This window comes from Sciurus carolinensis, chromosome 9 (assembly GCF_902686445.1).
Source record: "Sciurus carolinensis chromosome 9, mSciCar1.2, whole genome shotgun sequence".
Lineage (NCBI taxonomy): Eukaryota > Metazoa > Chordata > Mammalia > Rodentia > Sciuridae > Sciurus > Sciurus carolinensis.
In genome coordinates, this window is record NC_062221.1 from 133,433,286 (window position 1) to 133,460,808 (window position 27,523).

General features: G+C 44.5%; 1 protein-coding gene across 4 annotated transcripts; it reads left to right on the plus strand.

Annotated features, from left to right (window-relative positions):
• Window positions 1-86: 86 nt before the first annotated feature.
• Chaf1b (chromatin assembly factor 1 subunit B) lies at window positions 87-26,792 on the plus strand. Of its 4 annotated transcripts, none has more exons than XM_047564866.1 (14): window positions 87-146; window positions 1,819-2,020; window positions 2,687-2,819; window positions 4,321-4,438; window positions 4,781-4,884; window positions 8,343-8,439; window positions 10,008-10,092; window positions 11,861-11,954; window positions 16,388-16,457; window positions 16,552-16,643; window positions 20,178-20,340; window positions 21,730-22,161; window positions 25,595-25,689; window positions 26,159-26,792. In XM_047564866.1, exons 2-14 carry the CDS (start codon window positions 1,895-1,897, stop codon window positions 26,251-26,253), a joined length of 1,704 nt encoding a protein of 567 aa, XP_047420822.1. In that variant the 5' UTR covers window positions 87-146; window positions 1,819-1,894; the 3' UTR covers window positions 26,254-26,792. The 4 variants fall into 4 exon arrangements, with proteins under 4 accessions (XP_047420822.1, XP_047420825.1, XP_047420824.1 ...); XM_047564868.1 differs by having other exon boundaries at window positions 98-146; window positions 1,829-2,020; XM_047564867.1 differs by lacking the exon at window positions 87-146 and adding an exon at window positions 299-600.
• The last annotated feature ends 731 nt before the right edge of the window (window positions 26,793-27,523 follow it).

Sequence of the window (27,523 nt, forward strand, 5' to 3'; positions counted from 1 at the left end):
GGGCGGGGCACGCTGGAGCCCCGCCCACCACAAGGTGAGGCAGCCCCGGGGCCCCACCCACCGGGAGGCGGAGCCTGCGGCGCGCGGGAAGCGGCGCGCTCGGCGGCGGGAGCTGGTGGTGCGGCGGACCGGCCGCGTCCCTGCAGGTACGGCTTCCGGGGCTCGGACCCGTGTCCCTGCGGGCCTTCGGGTCCCGCCGCGCCGGGCAGAGCGGGCCTCGCCGAGGACCGGCGGGCGGGCAGACTGCTGGAACCAGGATGGCCCCGGGGCGGCGCTCGTACGGGCGGCCGGCCCCGCCCCGGCTCGGCCCCGCGCGGCCTCCTCCCGCCAGGCCCGGGCGGGCTCCGTTGCCCAGCGCCCCGAGCCTGGGGAGGGGGCTTCCGGACCCCGCAGCCGTTCCCCTCGCCCGTAGGCGCTGCCCAGTGAGCGCCCTCCCTCCCGAGGCGGCCCCACGGTAGGCCCTGCCCTGGGCCCTGGGCACGGCGCGCCCTCCACCGAGCGGGCAGAGCCCCCGGGTCGCCCTACCTGTCGTGCTGTTCCGGATGTACCCGAGCTTTTGGAGGCTACTGCTCAGGGAAGCAGTTTAGGTGGAGCTTGCAGGTATCCACGTCGGATGGTAACGTGAACATCCTTTCCCAGTACAGCGCGCATTTAATTTATTTTTAACTTATTTTTATTTGTTCACATTAGTTATTATACATGACAGCAGAATGCATTTCGATTCCTTGTACACGAATGGAGCACAACTCTTCCTTTCTCTGGTTGTCCATGACGTAGTCACACCATTCGTGCCATCATACAGATACTTAGGGTAATGATGTCAGTTTCAGTCCACCATCTTTCCCACCGGCCTAACCCCTTCTCACCCCTCCCCCTTGGCCCAATCAAAAGTTCCTCTCCATTCATCCCCCTCCCCCATCAAGGATCAGCATCCACATAGCAGAGAAAACATTTGCCTTTGGTTTTTTGGGATTGACTTATTTTGCTTAGCATGATAGTCTCCAACTCCATCCCTTTACCTGCAAATGCCACAATTTTATTCTTTAAGACTGAGTGATATTCCATTGTGTATATATGCCACAGTTTCTTGATCCATTCATCTATTGAAGGGCATCTAGGTTGGTTCCATAGCTTAACTATTGTGAATTGAACTGCTATAAACATTGATGTGGCTGCATCACTGTAGTATGTTGATTTTAAGTCTTTTGAGAATAGACGGAGGAGTGGGATAGCTGGGTCAAATGGTGGGTCCATTCCAAATTTTCTAAGGAATCTCCCTACTGTTTTCTTTTTTTTTTTTTTTTTAAGGGACCTTTACTTTATTCATTTATTTATAAGATGCTGAGGATTGAACCCAGTGCCTCACACATGCTAGGCAAGTGCTTTACCACTGAGCCACAACCTCAGCCTCTCCATACTGTTTTCCAGAGTGGTTGTAATAATTTGCAGTCTCACCAGCAATGTATGAGTGTACCTTTTTCCCCACATCCTCACCAACACTTACTGTTAACTTGTATTCTTGATCATTACCATTCTGACTGGTGGGAGATGTTATCTTAGAGTAGTTTTGATTTGCATTTCTCTAATTACTAGAGATGTTGAACATATTTTCATGTATTTGTCGATCGATTGTATACCTTCTGTGAAATGTCTGCTCAGTTCCTTAGCCCATTTATTGACTGGGTTATTTGTTTTTTGGTGTTAAGTTTTTGAGTTCTTTACATATCCTGGAGATTAGTGGTCTCTCTGATGTACAGTGTGCATTTTAAATGGTTAGCAGGATTCCTGGCCTCACACTGTTATTTAATTCATTACCAGTGTTTTTCAGCTTTCCTCTGCCTTTGGAAAAAGAACACAGCCCGAGGAATCTTTTGCTCCATCAGTACTCAGGAGGATGAAAGTCATCACGTGTGAAATAGCCTGGCACAACAAGGAGCCTGTGTACAGCTTGGACTTCCAACATGCCACGACTGGGCGGGTCCACAGACTGGCGTCTGCGGGGGTGGACACCGCAGTCAGGGTAAGTGGGGGCAGAGACGGGAAGACACCATGTGGAGGCCCCCCTTGGAGCCACAGTTTTTATTCTTTTACTTAAAACTTATGGCAACTACCTCAGATTGCTCTGTCACCTAGCCCAGAATGCTAAATTTGTAGAACCTGGAATGAACAATGAAAGTAAAAGAGAGTAGTTTTTGTTTTTGTTTTTCTTTTTATCTGACTTGGAATGAAACCCAGGGCGTCCTGTGTACTAGGCAAGCACTGTATCACTGAATTACATTCCCAGCCCTTTTCTTACTTTTATTTTGTGGCAAGGTTTTGCTAAGTTCCCCAGGCTGACCTTGAACTCACAACCCTCCTTCCTCAGCCTCTTGAGTAGCCAACTACAGGTGCACCCGGGGAGAGTAGCTCTCTTATTTGAGTAATAGTGTCTACATTGTTGCAACTGCATGCCCATTATGTTAGAATCCTGAGTTGGGTTCCTTTGGGGTGACAGGTTGGTCTAGAAAGCTGTGGGAGAGATAGCAGACATGGGACTGTTCGTGGTTTGATAGGAGAGATTCCTTCATTTTATGTTTCAGAAGGAAAATTACATATTCTTGCTGAAAATAAGCATAGAAATGTTCTAGTACAAGCAAGGTAGTGAATGCTCACTCTTTGTTTTAAGTGAATGTTTTGGTATCAACAGATCTGGAAGGTAGAAAAAGGACCAGATGGAAAAGCCATTGTGGAATTTTTGTCCAATCTTGCTCGTCACACCAAAGCAGTCAATGTTGTACGTTTTTCTCCGACTGGGGAAATTTTAGCATCAGGAGGAGATGGTAAGTATTGTATTTCAAAAATCCTTAGAGATCAACATAGCAACTTGTCTCATGTTGTAAGATTTAATCTAAATATCCTTTTTATTTCAGGTATCACTGACATTTAGATAGTTCAGTAAAATACTGTTTGGGTGAGTGAGTCAGAGTGAGGGGATGGAGGATAACAACATTAAACTTAAAAGACCTGCTTGAAAGCAGCTCCTTTTCCACTTGCTTCCTTGAGACTGGTTGGAGTCAAGTAGGAAAGGTGCTTGTCTTTTGTCAGAGTTGCAAGGGAACAGTTCTGGCCCTGTTTGGTTGTTAGTTTAGTATCCATGGTGTTAGTTCCATGGCTCTGTATAATTAATAGGCTTCAGGAGTTACTTTAATGAATGACCTTGTAATTTGTCATTGTTTGGTAAGAGCAGATGGATTCAGATTTTCTGTCTGTATTTAAAACTATACAGAAAAGTATACCTTTTTATAATACTTTCAAGTCTAATAAAACAAATCTGTGTTTTTATTTGGAAAAAGAGGAAAGGGAAATGATTGAGTTCAGTGCTATGAGACCCAGAGTGTGGCATATATGTTGTGTGTGTGGTGTGTGTGTGTGTGTTTTTACAGCGAAAGGTAGGGGGTGGGAAATCACTAGGGAGGCCCAAAGGCTGTCTCCTATGGGGTTGTACAGGACAGCTTTGGTTTTTCTGGCCTTGAAGACCCAGAAACCTACTATTCTTCAGTACATGTAGAGTATCCATCTGTCAGAACCAGTCTCCTCTCAGACACTCCCAGACTAATGCATGCAACCAGGGTTCCAGTTAGTTTGAGTGGGACACCTTTGAATGTACATTTTGCCCGTTCATTTACTTTTCTCCTGTGAACATTTCTAAACAGGAAGCCAAGTCATTGTCAGAGGTTATGTATTAAGTGTAGAGTCAAAATGTGAGGAGTAATCAGACACAAGACCTAGCTGGCATCAGGCTAAGGTACTTGGTAAATCCATAATGAATTGATTGTTGACACTTAAATGGAGCATACCATGTGCCAGACTTCATGTTGTGCTTTATGCATATTAACTCATTTAACACTCACCAAACCCAGTGAGCTATACTATTATTATCCTCATTTCATATTGAGGGAACTGAGGCATCAAGATGTTCAGTGACTTGCTAAAAGTTACAAAGGAACAATTTGTAAACCTTTGCATTGATGAGTCTTTGCCTTTTTTTTTTTTTCCCTATTCAGCATGTAGTTTATGCCTTAATTTGTTAAGGCAGTGGAATTTTGCTGATCATGGGGAATCTTCTTTAAGGTGATTTTGTATAGCTCTATTCCAAGGTTGATTTTCTGGAATGTTAGTTTAGAAGACAAATCTATTCTTCCTGTCCAGATTCCTAACAAAAGTAAACGTCATGACCACAGTGTCTATTGAACAGAACAGATGTTGTTTAATGCCCTGAACACCCAGAATGAAGGAGTGTGCAGTGAAGCATGGCTTATCTTAAATTGAATCACTCCACAGATGCTGTCATTCTGTTGTGGAAGGTGAATGATAACAAGGAGCCAGAACAGATTGCTTTTCAGGATGAGGACGAGGCTCAGCTGAATAAGGAGAACTGGACTGTTGTAAAAACCCTGAGGTGACCTGAGGAGGGATTGTGGGAGTGATTTATCTTTATCACCTGAGTGCATTAAATAGAATATGCCTTTTGGCCTTTATATTTAACTTAAAACTTACTTAAATGAGACAGTCATAAGATAATAAAAGATAAAAACTTGATTAAAAAGGATTTTCTTCTATAAAGTTTTTCTTAGTAGAAAGTAATCAATATTAAATATACAAATACTTCAAAAACAGTTGTTTATAGCTAGGGCTAATATAGTTCTTGTGAAAATTTCTAGAATCTCATGCTAATGCATGGCTCCAGAGTTGGTGTTTAAAATTTTAATGACCTTTTCCTTTTTGTCCTGTTGGAGTCTAGGGGCCACTTAGAAGATGTATATGATATTTGCTGGGCAACTGATGGAAATTTAATGGCTTCTGCCTCTGTGGATAACACAGCCATCATATGGGATGTCAGTAAAGGTAAGAGATATTTTTGTTATTAGTAGGGGATAGAATATTCTAAGTATTTAAAAAAGCCTAGTCTGCTTTATCTTTAAAAGCCTTAAGTAAAGTTTCTTAAATGAACTAAATTCATTGGTTACCCCACAGAAGACAGATTGGTCCCATCTACTATGGGTCCAGCTCAAGTTTTAGGGCCCCAGTCAGAGTGTAGGAGGCTTAGCAGTGGTGTTGTGAGTGACTGGTACCCGTGGGAGGCAAATCCCATGTGCCTGGGAGGCAGACATGAGGGGGACAGGCACCCGCTTAGGACTTAGGAAGATTAAAAGCCTTTTGTAATTAGTGTGGCATTGCATGCTGGTCGATGGGGTGGGTGCGATCAGGTTTCTGTCTTGGGAAAGCTGAGGGCATCCCACTGCCCCTAAGGACTTTTTCTCTGTGCTGGGAGCCAAGAGCCGTGGAGAAGGTGCAGTGGTGTGTAAGTAGCAGTGAGTTCCAGAGCCAGTAGTGGAATTCCCAGCCGCCTGCATCCCTGCAGTCCTTTGTTCTCAACGCTTTCTTCTCACCCAGTCCCTTCCTGTACTCTTGTCTAATGTGCAGGCAGCTCACTGTCCCACACCCCAGTACCTGGCTGGGGAGTCAGGCAGCAGACGTGGCGTTTGCCATTGCTGTATACTACATCAGTTCAGTTTTCATCTATTCTAAGAATCTTCCATCTATCTGTCTGGCCATCTTTCCTGCCTAATCTCTTTCATCCTCTCACTAATCAATACCCAGTATTCTGGCACAATGAAGGACCGGTGTCACTGCCTCTGCCCTCTCCACATCTGGTCATTGTCCTCAACGATTTCAGTTCTGTGAGGCCAGAGCATCTAGTACCCCCTAAGCCAGTTATAGTGACCTTGAACTCTGTGAGTGTGCTGGCCACTGCTGTAGTTGCTGGTAGCAATGGGTCTGAAATGGCTACACTGTAGTGGGGGCGGCAGACAAATATGCAGAATAGTGTAATGTCAGCATAGGTGCTGTGCCGGGCCATCTGGGAGAGCCGCTGTGAGCTCGGGCCTGATGAAGCGGGAAAGCGAGCTGTGCACGTTATTTAGGGAAGAGCGCTCCACCTATGGGAACTGTAAGAACAGGCCCATGGCCCGAGTCGCCTGCCATACCCAAGGAACAGGTGGGGTAAATGTGAGGGAGGATGGGCGTGACTAGGGTTGGAGAGGTGAGGGGCAGGTCATGTGAGGCTGTGGATTTATCCTAAATGTGTTGGGATGCCAATGAAGCATTTTGAATAGTTGAGTAACATGACTTTTTTATACTTTAAAAAGATAGCTTGCATTCCACATGGCCAGTGGACTGGGAGAACACAGAAATAGTTGGGATCCTGTTGGTGGTAGGGGAGTGGGGATAATGGTGAGGACTAGGGGTTAGTGACGGAATGCACTGGTGACAAAGGATTTGGTTGGGTTATAATTTGAAGAAAGACTTGATAGGACTTGCTAATGGACTGGCTATAATTTGAAACTTCTGGCACCCAGGTGAATATTGGGCCATTTCCTGAGATTCAGGACTCTGGGGAGAACAGTTTTGGCAGGGCGACTGAAGTCAAGGCTATATCTTAGAACCTTGTCACTTAACTCTTCTGTGAATGTTGATCTCAACCAAGTGTCCTACCCTCTCGCCAAGACCTCATCTCCTTCAGGTTTTTGAATGTGTTTACTCCTCCTCAGGGCTTTGTTTTCGCGTGTGCTCAAATTCTGAGTCCTCTGCTTCCCGGTTTTCAGCCCCTCTGGCCTGTTAGTTCCCCTGCCTTGCTCCGCAACAGGATCATACAGCAGCATGTCAGTCCCTCTCACCCCGCTCCTTACATCTCGTCCACCTTCGCAAAACCCAGCCTGGGCCGAATGCCTTTGCTTCAGGCCTGCAGTCCTCGCCTGTCAGGGTCAGACCCACTGGCCTTCCCCACTGGCTATTTCGACCTGCACCTTCTCCTGCGTGCCCCTTCTCACCCCAGCCCCTTAACCCCAGCAGACTTCCAGAGAAGAGTTTCAGAGAGGAAAGTGCCATCAGGTAGAGCAGAAGGGCAGGCAGTTAGAATGAAACATGTATGTTGCAGGTCACGTGTGAGCGTCATGGGCAGCTTGAAGGTTTTCAGTGGTGGTGGGAGTGACAGCCACGGTGCAGTGGACTGAGTGACTGTGGGGTGCAGAGCTGGGAGAGGCACCTGCAGACCGCTCTCAAGGCTTTCCTTGCTTGCGTTGTTCTTTTTTGAAGAATGACAGGCCTTCGAATGATGACTTAAATTGTCACTACTTCTTCACTCCCATTATGAAGTGTAAGTCTGGCAAACCTGAAAGTTTGGGGGCCTGTCACATTACCTGGAGGGCAGACAGGGAGCCTCATTTTGTTTACCCGTTAGCAAAACGAGTATGAAGTTTGATTACGGGATTTCAAGCTGACGTTTGTTGCAGAAGAATCCGGGCTTGTAGCTGCCTGGGCACCCGGTGTGCTTGCATCCAGTGCGATAGGCTCGTGTGTCAAGCTGGTGGGAGCATTTGTGTTGAGCACAAAACCAGTCTGATTAAGGTTGATGACAAGAGATGAAGGGACGGGCACTGTAAAACGACAGGGAACCCCATCAGTTAGTTGATTGCAGTCTTGCCGTGGTTAAGGATTATGGCATTAGACGAATGGCGTCAGAAAATACTTAAAATGCAAGAAATGAACAAATAAAAAATTGACTGATGAAAAAAATGGTAAGGCTCCATGACTCCTTTTCTTTTTATCCAGGGAATCTCTGTGAGCTGCTGGTTTTATTTTCCAGATATCTTCCTCAAAGTCTCTTCGCCATCCCTATTAACATGGCTCCAGTTCAGGCCTTCTTAGCTGGACTGTATCAACTCCTGTGGCCGTTTTCGGCAACTTTTCTGAGCCTCAGCTTCATCTTTAAAACGTGGTCACTTCCCAGTTGAGTGTTCTTGGCCCACACCTTGATGTCTAGGGCCTTCTCCTTGCCCACTGCAGGGTGTCTGATTCTGTCTCCTGTCCTCCGGATGTGGCCCTTACCCATTAGCAGTTCTCAGTTGCTTGTCACTGCGTCGTTGACTCTGAGCTCAGCTCTCAAAGAATTATTACCCCCCCCCCCCCCCCCCCCCCCCCCCCCCCCGTCCCCTTGCATTTCCCCCGTCATCCTGCTGGGCGTGGAGACATGGAGTCTTCTCTGATGCTTACCCCTGCCTCTCCTCTGGCCCATCTTGTGTTGTACCTGCTGAGCTGTGCTGGCTTTCCATTATTCTGTCAGCTGGAGGGTGGGGCTGTGTGCAGTCGGCTCTGGGTCCTCAGCCATCACAGGCTTGGAACAGACTGTCCCTTGGTGCTTGCTGAATGATGCCCTGGAGTAAAGGGAATAATATTTAAGTCATAGTTTATATAATCTGTTCCCAAATTGGTTTTGGTAATGCTGTTGTGTGCTTTTTTTATAGGACAAAAGATTTCAATTTTTAATGAGCATAAAAGTTATGTACAAGGAGTAACCTGGGATCCTTTGGGTCAATATGTTGCTACTCTGAGCTGTGACAGGTATGTTAGTATGTGGCAAGTTGTCTTTGTATTGCTTGGTATTTTCTGCAGAGGTGTTTTTATTACAACCAAGATCAATTATAGTTTAACCCTGATTTTTTTGTTCTTGTTTTCATACTCTCATAAAAAGTGGAAACTGATTAGGGCAGTTACCGTACACAGAGTTAGCCCTTGGTAAATCTTTATTGAGTGAGTGAATAAATGTAGGAAGAGCTGTTACATTTGATTTCACAAGAGAATTAAAAAGTCTTTTACGGGCTGGGCATTGGTGCATGCCTGTAATCCCAGTGGCTCAGGAGCCTGAGGCAGGAAGATTGTGAGTTCAAAGCCAGCCTCAGCAACAGTGAGGCACTAAGCAGCTCAGTGAGACTCTGTCTCTAAGTAAAATACAAAAAAGGGCTGGGGATGTGGCTCAGTAGTTGAGTACCCTTAAGTTCAATCCCCAGTACCCCCCAAAAAATAAAAAATAAAAAACCTCTAATAAGAAAGCTAGTAGAAGGGTGGGAGTATTCATCCCCGCCCCCGTGGTGAGATTAGACCTAGGGTCTTGTGCATGTTAGGCCAGTGCTGTACCACTGAACCACATCCCTAACTCCTGAATTTGACTTTTTGATGATAGTTACTGTTATAGGGATTTCTAATGACTCCATTTAAATTTATTAGAAATTAAATATTTTTGTCCTTCCTGAAAGGAAGTCTTGTTGCTGTGTTTATTGGTATAATTGCATTTACTTATGTTCTTGGAACAGAGATCAAAAAAGATTGGGGGATTCAGTTGTATTATTTAACCCATTAATTCCCAAGTTTTTAATTCTGTGAATATTTTAATGAAATTGATTAAATAGGTGGGAAATCTTAATCTAGAGCTTATATACTATGTAAATTATTGTTTAACAATATTGTAATTAATACAATTAGATTCTTATATATAGTATATTTATTCCACATCTGGGAACATAGAACAAAATAGGTTAATGCAATAGTCCTTTTGATATTCATCCAACTATTTTTAACTAAAAAATTGAATTTATTATAATCCTGGCATAAAAGCAACTTGTAGGAATTAGTGTTTATTTTTCATAGAATCTCTTCTTGTATTCTGGATGCTGTTTATTTTCTAATATTTGTATTTTGTTCAGGCAATCAGGAGTACCCAGTTTGGTTAGTAAGAATAATATGAGTTAACAACCAGATTCACCTGCTAGAGTTTTCCTTAGTCTTCTAAATCTCTGAGAATGAGACTCTTTAACACAAAACAAACTTCACTCTAGTCATACAGATTGACACCAGGACAAATGTCTGAGACCTGAAGAAGACTGTCTTACTTGAGAAGTTGAAACATGCACTGAAAATAAAATCATAACATTTTTACCACTGTGTAAAAAAGTTCCTTAAGGTTGTCCTTAAGGTTGTTAATATTTGCCTCTGTCGTAACTCTTCAGTTAAGTCTAAATGTCATGGGTACTGGTCTGCAGACTCAGGATTGTGGGGCAGTCGTAGATTGGTTATGGATCGCTTCTGTATGATCACGATTCGTTTGCTGGAGGAGGAAAATCTTCCTTCCACAGGGTGTTGCGGGTGTACAGCACACAGAAGAAGCGTGTGGCCTTTAATGTTTCGAAGATGCTGTCTGGAGTTGGGGTTGAAGGAGAGGTATGCGATATATGACATCCTTTCAGAAGTGCGCTAATGGAGGCTTGGGAAGCAGGGGCTCCTCCCGCCCCCTTGTAGCTAAATCACTGGCCTCAGGACTGGACACCTGGACTAACGGTACCATAGGCTTCCTCTTGGAATGGAAGGGGGCTGGTCTGTATGATGGGGACATCTGGGGGTAGGGGAGAGCCAGTGGTGGATGATCGTGGTTTGCAAGCTGGCTGTACCATGGAATCACCTGGGAGGCTTTAAAAGTGAGTGTTCCCTTGATTTGAGGTAGCAGGGCCTCCAGGATTCTCAGGTCTAGCCAGGGTGTTGTGCTACTGATCTGGGAAGATCCCTGTACTAGGCAGTAGAAGGCAAGTTGGGTGGTGGTGCACTCCTGTGATTCTGGAGGCTGCAACAGGAGGATGCAAATTCAAAACCAGTCTCAACAGCTTAGACCTTATCTCAAAATTTAAAATAGCCTTCAGTTTAGTCCTCAGTGCAAAAAAACAAAAACAAAAACAAAAGACCACCACTACCTGTTTAAAGAACAAAAAAAAGCTGGGTATGGTATTGCACACCTGTAATTTCAGAACCTTGGGAGGCTGAGGTAGGAGGACTACCAGTTTAAGGCCAATCTCAGCAACTTTGTGAGTCCCTAACCAACTTAGCAAGGCCCTCTCTCAAAATAGAAATTAAAAAGGGCTGGAGATGTAGGTCAGTGGTAAATCACTCCTAGGTTCAATCTCCAGTACCAAAAAAATAAGGCCAGGTGGGTTGAACGTTTCCTCTGTGGTAGCAGATGGTGCACCACCCTGCAAGTCAGTGGAGAGCTCTGACAGAGCCAGCATAGACCACAGGGCTGGTAGTTAGGAGTAGGAAGGATCTGGAAGAACTACCAGTAGGACTCTGTTCCTAGAGCAGTCAAGACTTTTGGCAGACACTCAGGTGAAGGGAGGCTGCAAGGGGACTTGGTGCAAACCCAGCCCGAGGGACCAGGGAAGCCCCTGTGGGGTGCGAGCTGACTCTCACTGAGAGATCGGGTCTATAAAGGAAGAACTGTAATGTCTGCTTCCTCAGGGTCTCGAGAATGGAATGCTAACTATAAGGTGTCAATAAAGGTGGCAGAGGCTGTCCCACCAGATGTTCAAGAAATGTTGTAAAAATCAGGTAAAGAGCAAAGGTCTCCTGCTTCTCCTCAGTCTCACTCCCCAGACAGACCACTGTGGTGGGTTGGTGTGCGTTTTTACAGAGTTTTTTTTTTTGCAGTGCTGGGGATCGAACCCAGGGCCTTGTGCATGCAAGGCAAGCACTCTACCGACTGAGCTTTCTCCCCAGCCCTTTACAGAGTTTTAAAAATGATTATACAAGCTAGGCTCAGTGGCACACGCCTGTAATCCCAGTGGCTTGAGAGGTTGAGGCAGAAGGACTTCGAGTTCAAAGCCAGCCTCAGCAACAGCAAGACACTAAGCAACTCAGTGAGACCCTGTCTCTAAATATAGTACAAAATAGGGCTGGGGATGTGACTCAGTAGTTGAGTGCCACTGAGTTCAATTCCCAGTACCCCCCCCCCCCAAAAAAAAAGATACACAAATATACACATATATAGACACAGATGCACATATATGGCCTTCCTTAACAAAAAGAGGTATTTGGTTCTCATGATTATTTGATTTGTAATATGTTTCAGTTTTGTTTATTATTATGTCATTAATAAATGGTAAGTCTTTATTGTGTAAATCTTTAAAGATTTGGAATAATTTTTAAACTTCGCATGCTACAGGTGAGAAGTTACCGGATGTTCCATGATGACAGTATGAAGTCCTTCTTTCGTAGACTCAGTTTTACTCCTGATGGATCTTTGCTTCTCACACCAGGTGTGTTTGACAGCTTTTGAACTAAGGGTGTAATGGCAGAATGGGGGTGTCTGGCTGCTGTTTTGTGATGCTTCTTTTCAGCTCAGTGAAGTCTGATCAGAGCATTGCTCCCCAACTTGTCTGCACATTGCTACCTCCAGGGGAGCTCAGAAAGATAATGCTGTGTCCCACTCTAGAGATGGGGGATTATTGGTATGGGGTGGGTTGCCTATGATTCTTATATTCAGGTAAGTTTGGGAATGATGAAACTAGAGTGATAAACAGTTTATTTTAGATAAATTTTATGGTAAAAAGATAAATTTTATTGGTATAAAACGTTCTAATGAATGATTTTTTATTAGACATGTATGTGGAAATCATAGTTCCAAAGCCAAAGATAAATTATTTTTTTTGTTCTTCTCAAGAATGAAGCCACCTATTATAACAGAATTGGAGAGGGACAAGTTTGGTTGAACTAACCTGTGGAAGTTGTAGTTGTCAGATCTGAAAAGTCAGCAAAATCTGCAGGGACAAGACAGATTTATTGTCTCCAGGAGGGCAGAAGGTTAAGCCTGACATGATCAGGCAGGGCAGCGTTTGGCTATATTGTCTGCAGAGATGTCTACTAATCTGTATGCCTTGACCACCATCCTCAGCATGAAGATTACAGTATTGCCCAGGTCAGGTTTGCCACCAAGAGACCCAGTCAGGCGGCCATGAGTCGTTTATGCATATATGTGGGTGAGGCTTCAAGGAACATTGAGAGCATTTTGGGGACACTTTGGTGCAGGAAGTCTCAGGACCAAGGGAGTAGTTGCTAATGTTGTTTACAAAAGTTACTCACTAAAATATTTTTATTAAAAATTATTTGCTAAACTTAATAAAAATCCTTTACTAAATGACAACTCTAAAAATATCTTTAGTTAAAATCAGGTAGCAGTTGGTGTTTGCTATCACCATTATTTTTGTGTGTGTGGTGTTAAGGTAGGAAAACAGGAAAATGAAATTTCCCAGATCAGAAGAGATAAACAAGTTTTTGTGCCTGTGATAGGATTGTATTTATAGAAAATCCAAGAGATAATATCAGGATTACAAAAAAAGAATTTGATAAGGTGACTGGTATTGGGAAAATACATAAAAATCTGTATCTTCTATTCTGTAGTAAGTCTAAGAAGGGGAAAGAGGAAAAATCCCAGAGGAGCTGCAGGTGTAGCCAGGTGGTGGAGTGCCCACTTCGCATGCATGAGCCTCTGGGTTCAGACCCAGCACCGGGGAAGGATCCATTCACGTTAGTGAAAAACCCATAAAATACATGAAAGCGATTAATAAGAAAAGGCTCACAGTGTTTATGAAAAATTCCACCTGTGGTCAAATGTTAAATGTTAGACATGTATATGGAAGTCATAGTTCCAAAGCCAAAGATAAATTATCTTTTTTATTCTTGTCATGAATGAAGCCACCTATTATGACAGAATTGGAGAGAGACAAGTTTGGATTTGATTATTAAAGATCATAAAACAAATGTTATATAAATGGAAAGATGTCTTCTGAAAATTAGCACCAGTTTAATTTTTAATTAAAGTCCCATTAGAGGTTTTTTTGTTTTGTTTTGTGATACTAGGGATTGAACCCAGGGATACTTCACCACTACTGAGGCCCCCTCCCCCCACCCTTCTTAATTTTTGTTTTAGACAAAGCCTTGCTAAGTTTCCCAGGCTAGCCTTGAACTTGGCATCTTCCTCCCTCAGCCTCCTGACTAGCTGGGATAATAATGTGAGTCTAGAGGGTGTTTTTTTTGTTTTTTTTTTTTTTAAATTAGATGAAATCTCAGCTTTTTTAGTAGAATAAATGCTGACAAATAGCCAAGGAAATATGAGAGGAAAAGGAAAAAAGAGGGCGTTTGCCCCTCCAGATAGCAAAAAACACTCTTGACACTGCTGTTGTCAAATCGGTATGGTATTGGAATAGGACTATACACAAAAACTAGTGGACTAGATCAGAGAAACCAGAAATAGGGACATAAGGGAATTTAACATTTGACCACAAGGTGGAATTTCAGGGGAAAAGGAGAGATCAAATGAATGGTACTGAATAGCCAACTGTATTAAAGAAGCTAAAAAATTAATTCCAAGCCAGGCATTGTGGTGTGCACCTCTAATCCCAGGGTCTTGGGAGGCTGAGGCAGGAGGATCACAAGTTCCCAGTTCCAGGTAACTCTCGGCAACTTAGAGAGACCCTCAGCAACTTTGCACGATCCCATCTCAAAATAAAAATTAAAAGGGACTGTAGCTCAGTGGTAAAGCACCCTTGGGTTCAATCCCCAGTACCAAAAGAAAAAAAATTTTCAGGTAAATATAATACTTAAATATAAATACAAAATTATAGAACTCTTGCAAAAAATATCTAGGGGTTTATTTTAGGAATGGTAAAGACCTAACTAAAACTTGAAACTCAGCACTCCTAAAGAAACAGGTCTGTTTGCATTTTAATATATAGCTTTGATAATGGCAAAAGATGCAGCAAGTTGAACCAGTGGACAGACGATGGAACTGGAAAATAATATTTGTATTTGTGGTGTCAGGAAGAAAGGACTGCTATATATTATATACAACAGTCCCAAACACACAGAAGAAGAAAACCTCAGAAGAAAAATGCAGTTTGTAGAAAAACAAAGCTACACATTGAGCAGACCACAGGAAAAGATTCTAAAACTCAGTAAGGAAGTACAGATTGAAGTATCATAACAACTAGAGGTCTCTTTATTTCCTTCAGACTGGAAAAATAATAATACCTACTGCTGATGATCATGTGGAGTGGGTACTATTGCTAGGAGAGTGGATTGCCTGTTTGGAAAGAAGTCTGGTAACAGTGGAATTCGTATGTCATCCAGTCCATCTGTCCCATATCTTAGACCCAGTTCCTTAAAAGTGAATGCAATCTGGAATCCAACCCGAGGGGTCATGGTGCCTCCCCGGGTTTGGCAGAAGCCGAGACCTTTAGCCCAGAGCAGGCTGCCCATTATCTGTGATGGAAGACCTCACCAGAGGAGAAAACATTTTAGTTAGTTGTTGAAGCATGAATAAACATTTGCCAGATGGCTAATAGTTGGAATATAGTGATAGGGATAAGCATTTCAGTTTAAATGTGGTAGTAAAAGATACATAACAAAATTTACCACCTTAATCATTAAAAAAAGAGAAGTGAATGCATAGTATGTAATAGAGTATGTTTCAAAGATGTTTATTGCAAGCATTGAGGTGGTAAAAAACCAAAAACAAAGCAGTACGTATTAAGAGTGGAGGTAGTTTTATACCAGCAGATAGTATGCAGCTACTAAGAAAAAATGTGTTAGATCTGGAGATGTAGCTCATGGTAGAGCATTCGCCTAGAGTGAGGCCCTGGGTTCAATTCCCAGTTGCCAAAAATAAGTAAATACAAATTAACCTTCATGAGTAGTTGACTGAGACAAGCAAAATAAGGGAAAGTGTAATATCTCATTTCTTAAGTGGACTACAAAAAGTCCATCATGTAGCTACACACATGATTGAGTTATATAGCTGACTATAATGGTTACATGTGAATAGAGGAAATATAAAAGTGACATAACAGGGGCTGGAGATATAGCTCAGTTGGTAGAGTGCTTGCCTTGCAAGCACAAGGCCCTGGGTTCAATCCCCAGCACTGCAAAAAAAAGGAAAAAGAAAAAAGTGACATAGTGGTTTATTAAAATGGATTACCTGGAGGTGGAAAAATGGACCAGACCACTGGTACTGCTGACTGCTCCTGCTAATAGATATGAAATGGTCACATATAAAATAATATGTGTATGTGTCAAGATATGAACTTGGAGAAGGGAGGAGTTTCCAAGAGCTTCTGCACGTGACAGCCTTTCCTGACGGGCTCTGCCCTGGCTTTCCGTGCTCCTGGGGTGAGTGGGTAGAGCTGTCAGCTGTTCCCCAAAGCAGCCAGGCTCTGCAGGAGGCTGGGGATTTCTGACTGGCTCCGTCTCCTGGCAGCCTCAAGGCTGGATCAGGCGGGGGGAAAAGCCCAAGTCTCAGTCTTTGGATGACAACCAAGGACTGAATCCTAGGGGCCAGAGTCAGGGCTCCTAGGTGGATCCTGAGCAGCTGCATCTGGTTTCAGGCTTCATCAGCTGGATTTGCCTGGATTCTCAAAAGTTTTATAGCCAGGGCTCCCTACTTTATGTTTTTCTGACTCCTGTTCCCAGGGGGCTGCCAAGCCCTCAGGTGAAGATGACATGTAGGTAGAAATGGAGTAGAGGGTCAGACCAGATGGTGAGGGAATATTTGTATTTGTGTTCAGTCACAAAAAAACATTGTGCAGAGAATACCATGTTAGGGAATACCTTTACAAACCAGAATCGAAGGCTCGGAAACTTGTTGGAGAACAGTTTAACCTAACACTGACTCGCCTCTCTCCTTGCTGTCCCACAGCTGGATGTGTGGAATCTGGTGAGAATGTAACGAATACAACTTACGTTTTCTCCAGGAAAAATCTCAAAAGGTACATAATAGAGGGAATATTTGAGATGCTTGCCCTTTATTTGTGCTTTTGCTGAGCAACAGTATCTATTTCTAAACTATGTTTACTCTTTTAGGCCTATTGCTCATCTTCCATGCCCTGGCAAAGCAACGCTCGCCGTTCGCTGCTGCCCGGTCTACTTTGAATTGAGGCCAGTAGTGGAAGCAGGTACCTTCAGGCACAGTGCTGTGCTGTGGTCTCTCTGAGGCAGGTCACTGGTGGGGGTGGGGACTTGCGTGTGATTTGGGGAAAGATGTGTATGTGGGTTTGTTTCTCTTTATTTTTTTAGTTGACAGTTAAAAATTGTGCCTATTTATGTTAACATGCCCTATGATTTTTTTGATACATGTATGCATTATATAAAGTTCAAATCAGGACATATGTATCTCAAACATTTATCATTTCTTTTATTTGGTACTAGGGATCGAACCCAGGAGCGCTTAACCTCTGAGCCATATCCCCAGCCCTTTTATATATTTTATTTAGAGACAGGGCCTTGTTGAGTTGCTTAGGGTCTTGCAAAGTTGCTGAGACTGACCTTGAACTCGCAATCCTCCTGCCTCAGCCCCCTGAGTTGCTGGGATTACAGGCATGAGCCAAATTTCTGCCGGCTATAATTTCTTGGTTGTGAAAACACTGAAAATTCTTTCTTGTAGGCTTTTTGAAATTCACAGGCTAGTGTTATCTGTAGTCATCGTCCAGAGCGGAACTGTCTCCTGTTCTGTAACTTAGTTCCTCTTGACCAACCTTTCCTCATTCCTCCCTCTCCCTCATGTCTGGTGATCACTGTTCTGCTCTCATCTTTTATGAAATCATCAGTTATGTTGCCCTTAAAAGCCGGAGCAAGGACTGATACTATCAACATATATTTCAGTGTTTTTCATTGTCCAGAATACATTTCCTTGCTTACTGCAACCTTAGAGAACCTAAGTACTAGATTTGTATTTCCACTAGTTGAGTGTCATTCATTATTGATTTTCTAGGCAGTGAAGTGATGTGTGAATTGGGTTTGTTTTTAACTCCCTCCCCATTTGCTTTTAAGATTTTCCTTTTTATCAATGACTTTAGGCACTATAATTATGATTTGCTTAGGTGCAGTTTTCATGTTTCTTGTGCTTAAGGTTCATTGAATTTCTTGTTTATCAGCTTATAGTTTTTATCAAATTGGGGAGTATTGGCTGTTCTCAAAAGTGATTTTTCTGTCTTCCTCTTCATCAGGGACTTTGATCACACATGTTAAGCTGTTTGAAGTTATCCCATGGCTTATTGATAACCATTTCCTTTTTTCAGGTTTTCTTCCCTTTCTGTTTTATTTATTTATTTATTTATTTTTTGCGGTACTGGGGATCAAACTCAGGGCCTTGTGCTTGCAAGGCAAGCACTCTACCAGCTGAGCTATCTCCCCAGCCCCCCTTTCTGTTTTAGTTTAGAAGTTTTGATAGCTGTGTTTTGAGCTCAGTACCTTTCCTGTCTTATCTGCCCTCGGTCCCTTCCAGTGTATTTTTCATCTGTGACGGGTAGTTTTCATCTCTTGAAGTTCAGTTTGAGTCTTTCTTTTACATTTCATGTCTCTTCTTTTTTTTGGTGGGGGGGGACTTGTACCGGGGATTGAAATCGGGACACTTGACCACTGAGCCACCTCCCCAGCCTTATTTTGTATTTTATTTAGACAGGGTCTCACTGAGTTGCTTAGTGCCTCACTTTTGCTAAGGCTGACTTTGAACTTGCTATCTTCTGCCTCAGCCTCCCAAGCCGCTAGGAATACAGGTGTGCACCACTGCTCCCAGCATCCTATGTATTTCTTTCTGTTTTTTTTTTTTCGTGTGGTGCTGGGGATTGGACCCAGGGCCTTGTGCGTGTGAGGCAGGCACTCTACCAGCTGAGCTTCATCCCCAGCCCCCATGTCTCTTCTTAACATGTTGCTTTTATCTCTTGCTTCTTGAGCACATAGAGTACAGTTACAATAACTTTTGATGTTTTTGTACAAAAGGTTGTTTTTTTTGTTTTGTTTTGTTTTCCCTCTCCCAATCGTGGGTAATATTTTCCTGGTTCCTTTCCTGGTTCCTTACATGCCTGGTAACTTTTGAACTCATACAAACACTGTGAGATTCACCTTAGTGGATGCGCTGGACGCTTTCATTCCTTGTGAGTGTTTTGAGGTCTGTTCTGGGATGTAGGGAAGGTACTGAAAGCATTTTGATTCTTTTGGGTCTTGCTTTTAAGTTCTGTTTGGTGGCGTCACAGCAGCATTTGGTTTTGGGCCAGTTTCCTACACATGAGGCAAAGCCTTCTGAATGATCTATGCCCTATGAAATGTGAAGCGTCACACTGGTTGGCTTTTCATCACTGTGACCAGAATTCCTGACGTAAACAACTTAAAGGAGGAAAGGTTTATTTTGGTCCTTGGTTTCAGTCTGTGGTTAGCTGGCTCCAAGGCAAAAACGTGGTATAAGGTGTGGCGGAAGCAAGCTGCTTATGGTAGCCAGGAAGCAGAAGAGGGCAGGGGAGGGGCTGGGAAGAACATAACCCTTCTGGAACCTGCCCTCAGTGACGTGAACTTTCTCCAGCTGGGTCCCACCTCCCAGTAGTCCATTCAGCGAATGGATTAATCCATCAAATGGATTAATCCACTCATGAAGTCAGAGCCCTCAAAATTCAATCACTGCCCGAAAACCCTACCTCTGAACCTTGCTGCATTGGGGACCTTGCTTTCAAAATACCCATTTGTGGGGGACATTCCAGATTCAAATCATAGCATCCATGCAGGCTGGATTTCTGGCCTACTGTGAGCTTCAGGGATTGCTCTGTTTCTCTAGCTCTTGCTCAGCCTCGGGTGCTGTCCTCCCAGCTCAGTACTCAGGTGATTGCTCAAGTGCCTCCAGCTCTCTGCAGCTCTCTCTGCAGCTCTCTGTCCCTGCCTGTGCACGCTTGCTGCTCGGCCTTCCCCAGCTGCCTGCTCTGTCTTCTCGACTGGGGGTCTGTGAGGCCTGACTTGGGCCTCTACCTCACCAGTTGTAGGACCTAACTCACTTGCTTCATCTCTCAGAGGTCGTCCTTTGTTGCCTAATGGCTGGTGTCTTCAAAACTTGCTTCAAATATTTTACCTGGTATTTTAGTGGTTTTCAAGTGGAAGGGTAAGTAATAGGGACCCCTATTATTCCATGACTGGAAGCAGAAGCTGGTTCTGACTTTTTAACTCTTGATGTGAATGAATATAGCCAGCTTGACAGTGCTTTATGACATCACCTGAGAGAATGTTTCTAAATAAACCTTGTTTCCTTATCAGGAAGTGGCCACTCAGAATGACTTCTTCCCCTTGTCTTTTTTTGGACCTTGGTGCCCATCAGTCCATGGCACACTGTCCTTCCTGTTGTGTTCCTATGCACATCTCTTATTCATATGTAAAGAACTGAATTCTTGGGCTGGGGCTATAGCTCAGTGACTGAGTGCTTGCCTAGCACGTGTGAGGCACTGGGTTCCATCCTCAGTACCACATAAAAATAAACAAATAAAATAAAGGCATTCTGTCCATTTATAACTACAAAAATTTTTTTTAAAAAATTGAATTCTTTGTAAAGAACAGCAAACTGATTTTTAGTAAAACCATCCTTTGCAGTCCCATGGGAAAGGGCTTTTGGAGGGAATTGGTCATTTCCTTTGGGAACTTGGTTTTTTTGTCTGCTCTGCCCATCTCCCCTGCAGACCAGGGGTCGCGTGAGCCGGCCGTGGAGCTGATGAGCCTGCCCTACCGCGTGGTGTTTGCAGTGGCTTCTGAGGATTCTGTGCTGCTCTATGACACCCAGCAGCCTTTCCCCTTTGGCTACGTGTCTAACATACACTACCACACCCTGAGTGACATTTCATGGTGAGTATTTGCCAGTGAGCAAAGGCGGAGAGAGTCCTGTGACCTTACACCCTTGGGCTAAGGGGCATGTCATTACTAAAAATGGCCCTTTGGCCCTAGTCACCAATTATTCTAGAAGGAAGACACACTGAAAGGCAAGCGGTTTCTGGTTTGCTGCTGTGTTTGCAGCTGTGGGTTCTGAAGCCACTCAGATTGCCCTGTGGGACGAATGGAGCTCTGACAAAGGGCGAGGCCCCAGGGACTTCCTGTCATTTGGGATCATGGTGGGCCCTCTGAAGGAAGCTCTTACTGGCCAGCTGCGGGGAGTGGCATCACTTGGTACTCTGCCCCTCCTCAGCCACCTTTTAGTCCCTAATTCAGCCTCTCCGTCTGCTTGGCTCAGCTTGGCTCTGCTTCTTACTCTTTACGAGTCTTTTTTTTTCTGTTCTAGGGATTGAACCCAGGGGCACTTAACCACTGAGCCACACCTCCAGCCCCTTTTTAGTGTTTTATTTAGAAACAGGGTCTCACCGAGTGCTTAGCTCCTTGCTAAGCTGCCGAGGCTGACTGAACTCCTGATCCTCCTGGCTCAGCCTTCCCAGCGCTGGGATCACAGGCGGGCACCACCACGCCCAGCACTTTTTTCCTCTGTCCTTTTATTTATTTATTTATTTTTTCAATCTTGGGAAAGAAAAGATCATGTCATTTTTATTTATATGAAAGTTAACAGTGCAGATGAGTTGTGGTGACTTGGGAAGTTGAGATAGGATTGGGGAGGGAAGCTGCATGCTCTGTGTTAGTCAGCTTTCTGTTGCTGTGACAAATACCTGAGAAAAACAACTTAAAGGAGGAAAGAGGTTTCAGTCCGTGGTCAGCTGACTGCATGCTTTGGGCCAGCGGTGAGGCAGAACAACGGGGTGGAAGGGTACGGCAAAGCCAAGCCTCTCGCCTCATGGCAGCCAGGAAGCAGAGAGGGAGAGGGTGCCCAGGACTGGGGACGGGATGTGCCTCCGAGGCATGCCCTGTGACTCACTCCTCCCTGCCTTCCGAGGGTTCCTCTACCACCCGGTAGTGAGCACTGGGGACGTTCCAGATCCAGACTACTCCATGCTCCTTATGGAGCTTGAGCCACACGTGTCTGGTGGTGCCTTTCCTCCCTCGTGCCTTCAAACAAAGTTATGATTTTGCTCCAGCTTCCATTTTCTTCTGTTGGTTTATTTTTGAGACAAGATCTTGCCTGTTGCCCAGGCTGGACTCCTAGCTCCTGCCTTAGGCCCCTGAGTAGCACATAGTCACAGGCTGCCGTGCTCCGTTCTTCAGACTTTATTTTCTGACTAGTCATGAGATTGTTAAACTGGGTTGTAGATGTCAGAGAAGTCTCTAACTTTTTTCTCTACTTTGGGAACCAAGGTCCAGCGATGGGGCCTTCCTGGCCATTTCTTCCACAGATGGTTATTGCTCATTTGTGACATTTGAGAAAGATGAACTTGGCATTCCTTTGAAAGAGAAGCCTGTTTTGAGCATGAGAACTCTTGATACAGCAAAGAAAACTAAAAGTCAGATGAACCAAGGATCTTCGCCAGGGCCCAGAGTGGGAGAGGGGACCCCCAGCAGCAGAATCCACGACCCCAGCAGTCCCTCTGCAAGTCCCTCGCCAGCTGGACAGTCTCCAGCCCCAGCAGCCATCAAGGACACTCCCTCAGTAACGCCTAGCATCAAAAACTCCTTGCCGGGGCCTTCAGAGGAGAAGACCCTGCAGCCCAGTAGTCAAAACACAAAAGCCCCCCCATCCCGGAGGGTCACTCTGAACACATTACAAGCCTGGAGCAAGACCACCCCCCGGTAAGCAATTTGACAAAACAAGAAGTCGACATTGTAAAGTGAAGGCCCCAGTCTGTTGAAGGTGGAAGTCTGCAGTGAGCGCTTCCACTGTTGAGAGTCTGCTTGACATTAAGTCTGACGGTGTCACCTTCTTGCTCGTAGGCCTCTGCCAGTTCCTCTGTTCCCAGCTGCCGTTTATGCACACAGATTGTGATTTGGTCATAGCCTGTCATCCGGGACTGTAGCCACTTGCTGTCCTAAGTGTCTTTTTTTTTTTTTTAATATTCATATACATATTTATTTAGATGTTGATAGACCTTTATTTTATTCATTTATTCATAGGTGGTGCTGAGAATTGAACCCAGAGCTCACAGGTGCTAGGCAAGCGCTCCACCACTGAGCCACACCCCAGCCCTCCTCAGTGTCTTAGTCTGTGTTCCCAGGGCACACTCTGCCTTTGCAGCCTCTGTGCCAGCCTCTTTTGGGCAGACCTGGACATCTGTCCCCTTGGTGATACCAAAGTCCTCCTGAAAGACCCATCTGAATGTGTCTTCATTGTTCAAGGGCTTTGTGACCCTTTAGCGCTTTGCTTTGTCACTACCCATGACATTCAGTAGCAGGTTTATGCCTCAGTTTCCTCTGTTCGATTATGAGTCCCGTGAGGGCAGGAGGTATGTCCTCATTTTGTACCTGTGCTCTTTTGCCCAAGATGATACCTGGTGTTTCATGACAGGTGGAAAATAAAAGGAGTGCTGTGATAGCTTTCTGTCATGAGACAGAATATCTGAGACAAGTCAGATATGGAGGAGGACAGCCTTTGACTCCCAGTTTTAGAGATTTCAGTCCACAGTCACTTGGCCCTGGTGCTTTGGGCCTGTGGTAGCCCAGCTCATTGTGGCAGGAGCACGTGGTGAAGGAGGCTGCTCACTTATGGAGTCTGGGAAGCAAAGTTAGGGAGGAGAAGGCCAGGGAAACCAAATCCCCTTCAAGGGCACACCTGCAGGGATCTGACTTCCACTAGGACCACTTCCCAGGGGCTCTACCTCCCAGTAGTGCCACAGTCTTGGGACCAGGCCTGTAGCTTGTGGGCCTTTGGGCAACACTCAGTCAAGCTATAGCCAAGTGCCTTCTTTTTTTTTTTAGTTACTGGGAATTGAATCCATGGCTTGCACGTGCTAAGCAAGTACTGAACTACATTCCAGCCCTTTTTATTTTGTTTTCTGATAGGTTCTTGCTAAGTTGCCCAGACTGACCTTGAACTTGAAATCCTCCTGCCTCAGTCTCCTGAGTAACAACTTACAGCGTACCTCTATTCCCGTTTTATTTTATTCTTTTTTATTGGTAGTGGGGATTGAACCCAGGAGCACTTAACCCCTTTTAAAAATTTTGAAACACAGGGTCTTGCTAAATTGCTTAGGGCCTCACTGAGTTGCTGAGGCTGCCCTTGAACTTGCGATTCCCCTGCCTCAGCCTTCCGAGTTGCTGGGTTTACAGGCATGCGCCACGATACCTGGCTGGTTTATTTTAATCTTGATTACTACGTAATAATTGTACATTAATGTGGGGCACCCAGCAGTATTTTGATACATGTATATACATCATGCCCTGATCAGATCATCTTAAACACTTAACATTTGCATGCTGAGAACATTCAGAATCCTGTCTTAAATGCATACTGCTTGTTGTGACCACATCACCCTGCCGTGCAGTAGGACAGCAGCACCCATTCCTCCTGTCTAACTGGCGTTGGACCCATGGCCAGCCTTTCCCCAACCCTCCTCCTGCCACCCTGCCCTCCAGTTCCTGGTGACCATTTTCCTGTAGTCTCGGCTCCTAGGAGATCAGCTTTTTTAGGTTCTAGGTGGTGGGACCACGGAGTTCTTGTCTTTCTGTGCCTGGCCTCCTAGCGTAACGTCCCCGGGTTCTCCATCTTGCCGCAGGTGCCCAGAAGCCCCCCAGAAGCCCTCCTTTCTGGGGCAGAGTAGTTAGTGCTCTGTTGTTTATCAGGAGTGTCTTCCTGAGCCACCTGGTCACAAGGAACAGAAGGTCCCCGTCTGAAGAGGGCTCCCTGTGAGGCTGTGCCGTTTCTCTGCCTTCCTGCCAGTCTGCCAGCCTCGTCCACGTGCCGTCCCTGCCACAGGGCTGCTTGGCACGTCCTGGCACCAGCCGTGCTGGCCCCTGGTTTTCCTTTCCTCTGTACTTCCGATGCCCAGTTGACTCTGGGCACTTCCCTCTCCCCAGTCCCTCTACCTCCTCACGTGCCAGCTGGACTCTGGAGAGGGAGCTGCAGGGCAGGAACAGGTGGTGAGGTGCCACAGGAGCAGGGTCCTCATTCTCTGCTGGTTCCCACCCCTTCGTTGGCATAGTCACGCTGTGGTCCAGGTGTAGTGCCCATGCTCAGCTCTTGTTAATCTCTGATTTCTACAGAACAGCAGTGTGTGTGTATTTAATATTTCTATTTGTTTTTAGGTGGGGAAAGGTATTCTTTGAAATATTTTTATATTAAATTGCTTTTCCTCTCTTGACTTTTCTGAACTATTTACCAAGTTTCTTGTAGTTGTAATTAAAAAAAGAAAAATAGTCATTGAAAAATTAAGAATCAATTTCAAAAAGGATTACCTAGGGACTGAGGTCAAGGCTCAGTGGAAGAGCCTGGCACGTGTGAGGCACCTCAGCACAGCATAAAAATAAATAAATAAAATAAAGGTGTTGTGTCCGTCTACAACTAAAAAAATACATTAAAGAAAAGACAAAATATATTTTTAAAAAAAATTACGTTTTGGGCTTTCCATATGTAGAAACTGACAACCTATGTATGCAGCATTCAGCAAGGGGCTCACTGGACCGTTAATTAACAGAAGTCAGCTTTTGTTTAAAACTTTTAGATAACTGGTTATGGTTTGAGTTGACCATTATAGATGTGACGGTTACACTTAGTAGAGGAATGTAATCCTTCTAAATAAATGGGCACATCATTATAGTTAATGCCTGGCACTATGTGATCAGCTGAACTTTATTTTTCGTACTAAGGATTGAACCTAGGGGGCACTTAACTACTGAGCCACACCCCTACCTATTTTATTTTAATTTTTTTTTTTTAAATATTTTTTAGTTGTCAATGGATTTTTATTTTATTTATTTATTTATATGTGGTGCTGAGAACTGAACCAAGGTCCTCACACATGCCAGGCAAGTGCTCTACCACTGAGCTACAACCCCAGCCCATATTCTAATTTTTTATTTTGAGACAGTGCCTTGTTAGATTGCCGAGGCTGGCTTCAAACTGGCAGTCCTCCTGCCTCAGCCTTCCAAGCACTGGGTTTACAAGTGTGCACACACTGTGCCCGGCTCAGCTGAATCTTTTAAGTATTTCCTTTGGTAGTTTTGAAACTTAATACCAAACATAAATAATTTTTGTGATACTAATGAGCCATCCTTTCATTTTTTAATCAAGGAGAATAAACTTAACACCCTTAAAGACAGATACACCACCAAATTCTGTACCAACCAGTATAATTTCCACCTCTTCTGCAGAAGAAATTCAATTAGGTAAGTGATGTCATTAATGGTTTAATGCTTCTCTTTTTTTCTTTTAGAAATTAACACTACCCAATTTTAGGTCAATTCTGAGAAAGCAAGGATGCATCTTGTTAAAGCTGTCTTCTAAGAGTCCTGCCTCGATGTTTGTCTCACGGAGTAAGGCAATCCCTGTTCAGGAGGAATGGTCTGGATTGGGTGTCTTGACCTGTTTTGTTCTGGGGATCTGCCTCCCATAGGGTGTTTAGCAGCATCTCCAGCTTGTACCTCCTGCCCTGTGACATTCTCAAATGTCACCAAACATTGCCCGCTCTCCCTTGACAGTCACCCTGATTGAGAACTGTGGGATAGAGTCATCTTAGCAACACAGCTTCTCGCTCGGCAGTCCCATTCCTCATCTTGGTTCTGTATTTTGTTAGTGTCAGCTCTGAGTGCACAGAAGTCCTCATTGACTTGCCAATTTTGTTTATTAATATTTCAGAGATGCCTGGAGACCCTCAGGGCAGTCCTCCAGAGCTCAAGCGGCCCAGACTCGACGAGGACAGAGGAAGCCCCCAAAGCCTGGACTCTTGCTAGGACTCAATGTTGTTTGTGGGCCTGCCGGGCAGGCGCCTGGGTAGGCAGCAGGGCAGCGAGGAGGGGACGCTCAGGCCAGTGGCATCGGAGCCAAATAGACACTCAGAAGTTGATTTCTGTGACAGAAAAAACACATGTGCTGATTTTTCTCCAGAAACATGCATGCTTTTGTATTTGGTATCCATCTTTACCATGGGGATGTGGCTATTGTAAAAGACTAAATCCTCTTTTTGATGAGTTTCTGAAACTGGATCATTCAACATTATCTGGGGTGAAAATCAGTAAATCCTCCCTTGAAACAGTCATGAAAGTACAGCTGTGCTATGGGGACTTTCAACACCAGAAGAAAGAAGAGAGTGATTTGAGGAGGTTTACTGTTGATTTTTAGAATGTTTGACGTGATTATTAGATTTAAGTTTTAATTAGTTATCAAATTTTAGAAGTTTTTTTTTTTTTTTTTTCCTGATTTTAAAGGTAATAATGCTCATTTTGGAAAATTAGTAAGCTACAGTGAAGACAAAAAGTAAGTGGGGGATAGAGGTGGGAATCCCTAATGATCTCACTATTAGAAGAAACCCTTGGTGACTTTTTTTTTTTTTTTTTTCAGTGCTGGGGATTGAACCCAGGGCCTTGTGCATGTGAGGCAGGCGCTCTACCAACTGAGCTGTATCCCCAGCCTGCCTTGATTTTTTAATTTTTTTAGCATGTTTTCTTAGCATTTTAATGGATTTTTCTTTTTAAAGACAGAACTGAGATTTTACTTCAGATACAATTTGTATTTGAATAGGTTAACTTTTTAGATTGACTTTTCAAAGCAAAAAACCAAAAAACTTATCAATTTATGTCTCTTGCTTTCCCTGGGACCCTGGAAGATCATATGTTCTCTTTTTCTCTTAGGTGTAAGTGTGAGAGTTGGCACTGGATATAGGAGGGGCTGAGGCAGGGTCTCGGGAGTTTGGAGCGCTTAGCTCAGGAGGGTGCCGGGTGGTATGGTCGAGAGGTGGTTAGTCACCCCATGGCAAATGGGCAGAACTCACTTCAGAAGCCAGTGTGGCCACTGCTGACAGAAGAGTTGCACGAGGCCTGCTGCTTCAGCGTGTGGACTTGACTAGCTGTGCAGATGAGGCCGGTAAACCCTGGGCTTCCTTCCCGGGCTGGAGCAGACCACAGGTTATAGGGGGGATGGGCTGAGGAGAGGAAGAACATTCTTCTTAACTGCAGCAGCAAAGAAAAAAAGCATCAGTTTGTTGCTTAATCCACATCCGTGTAA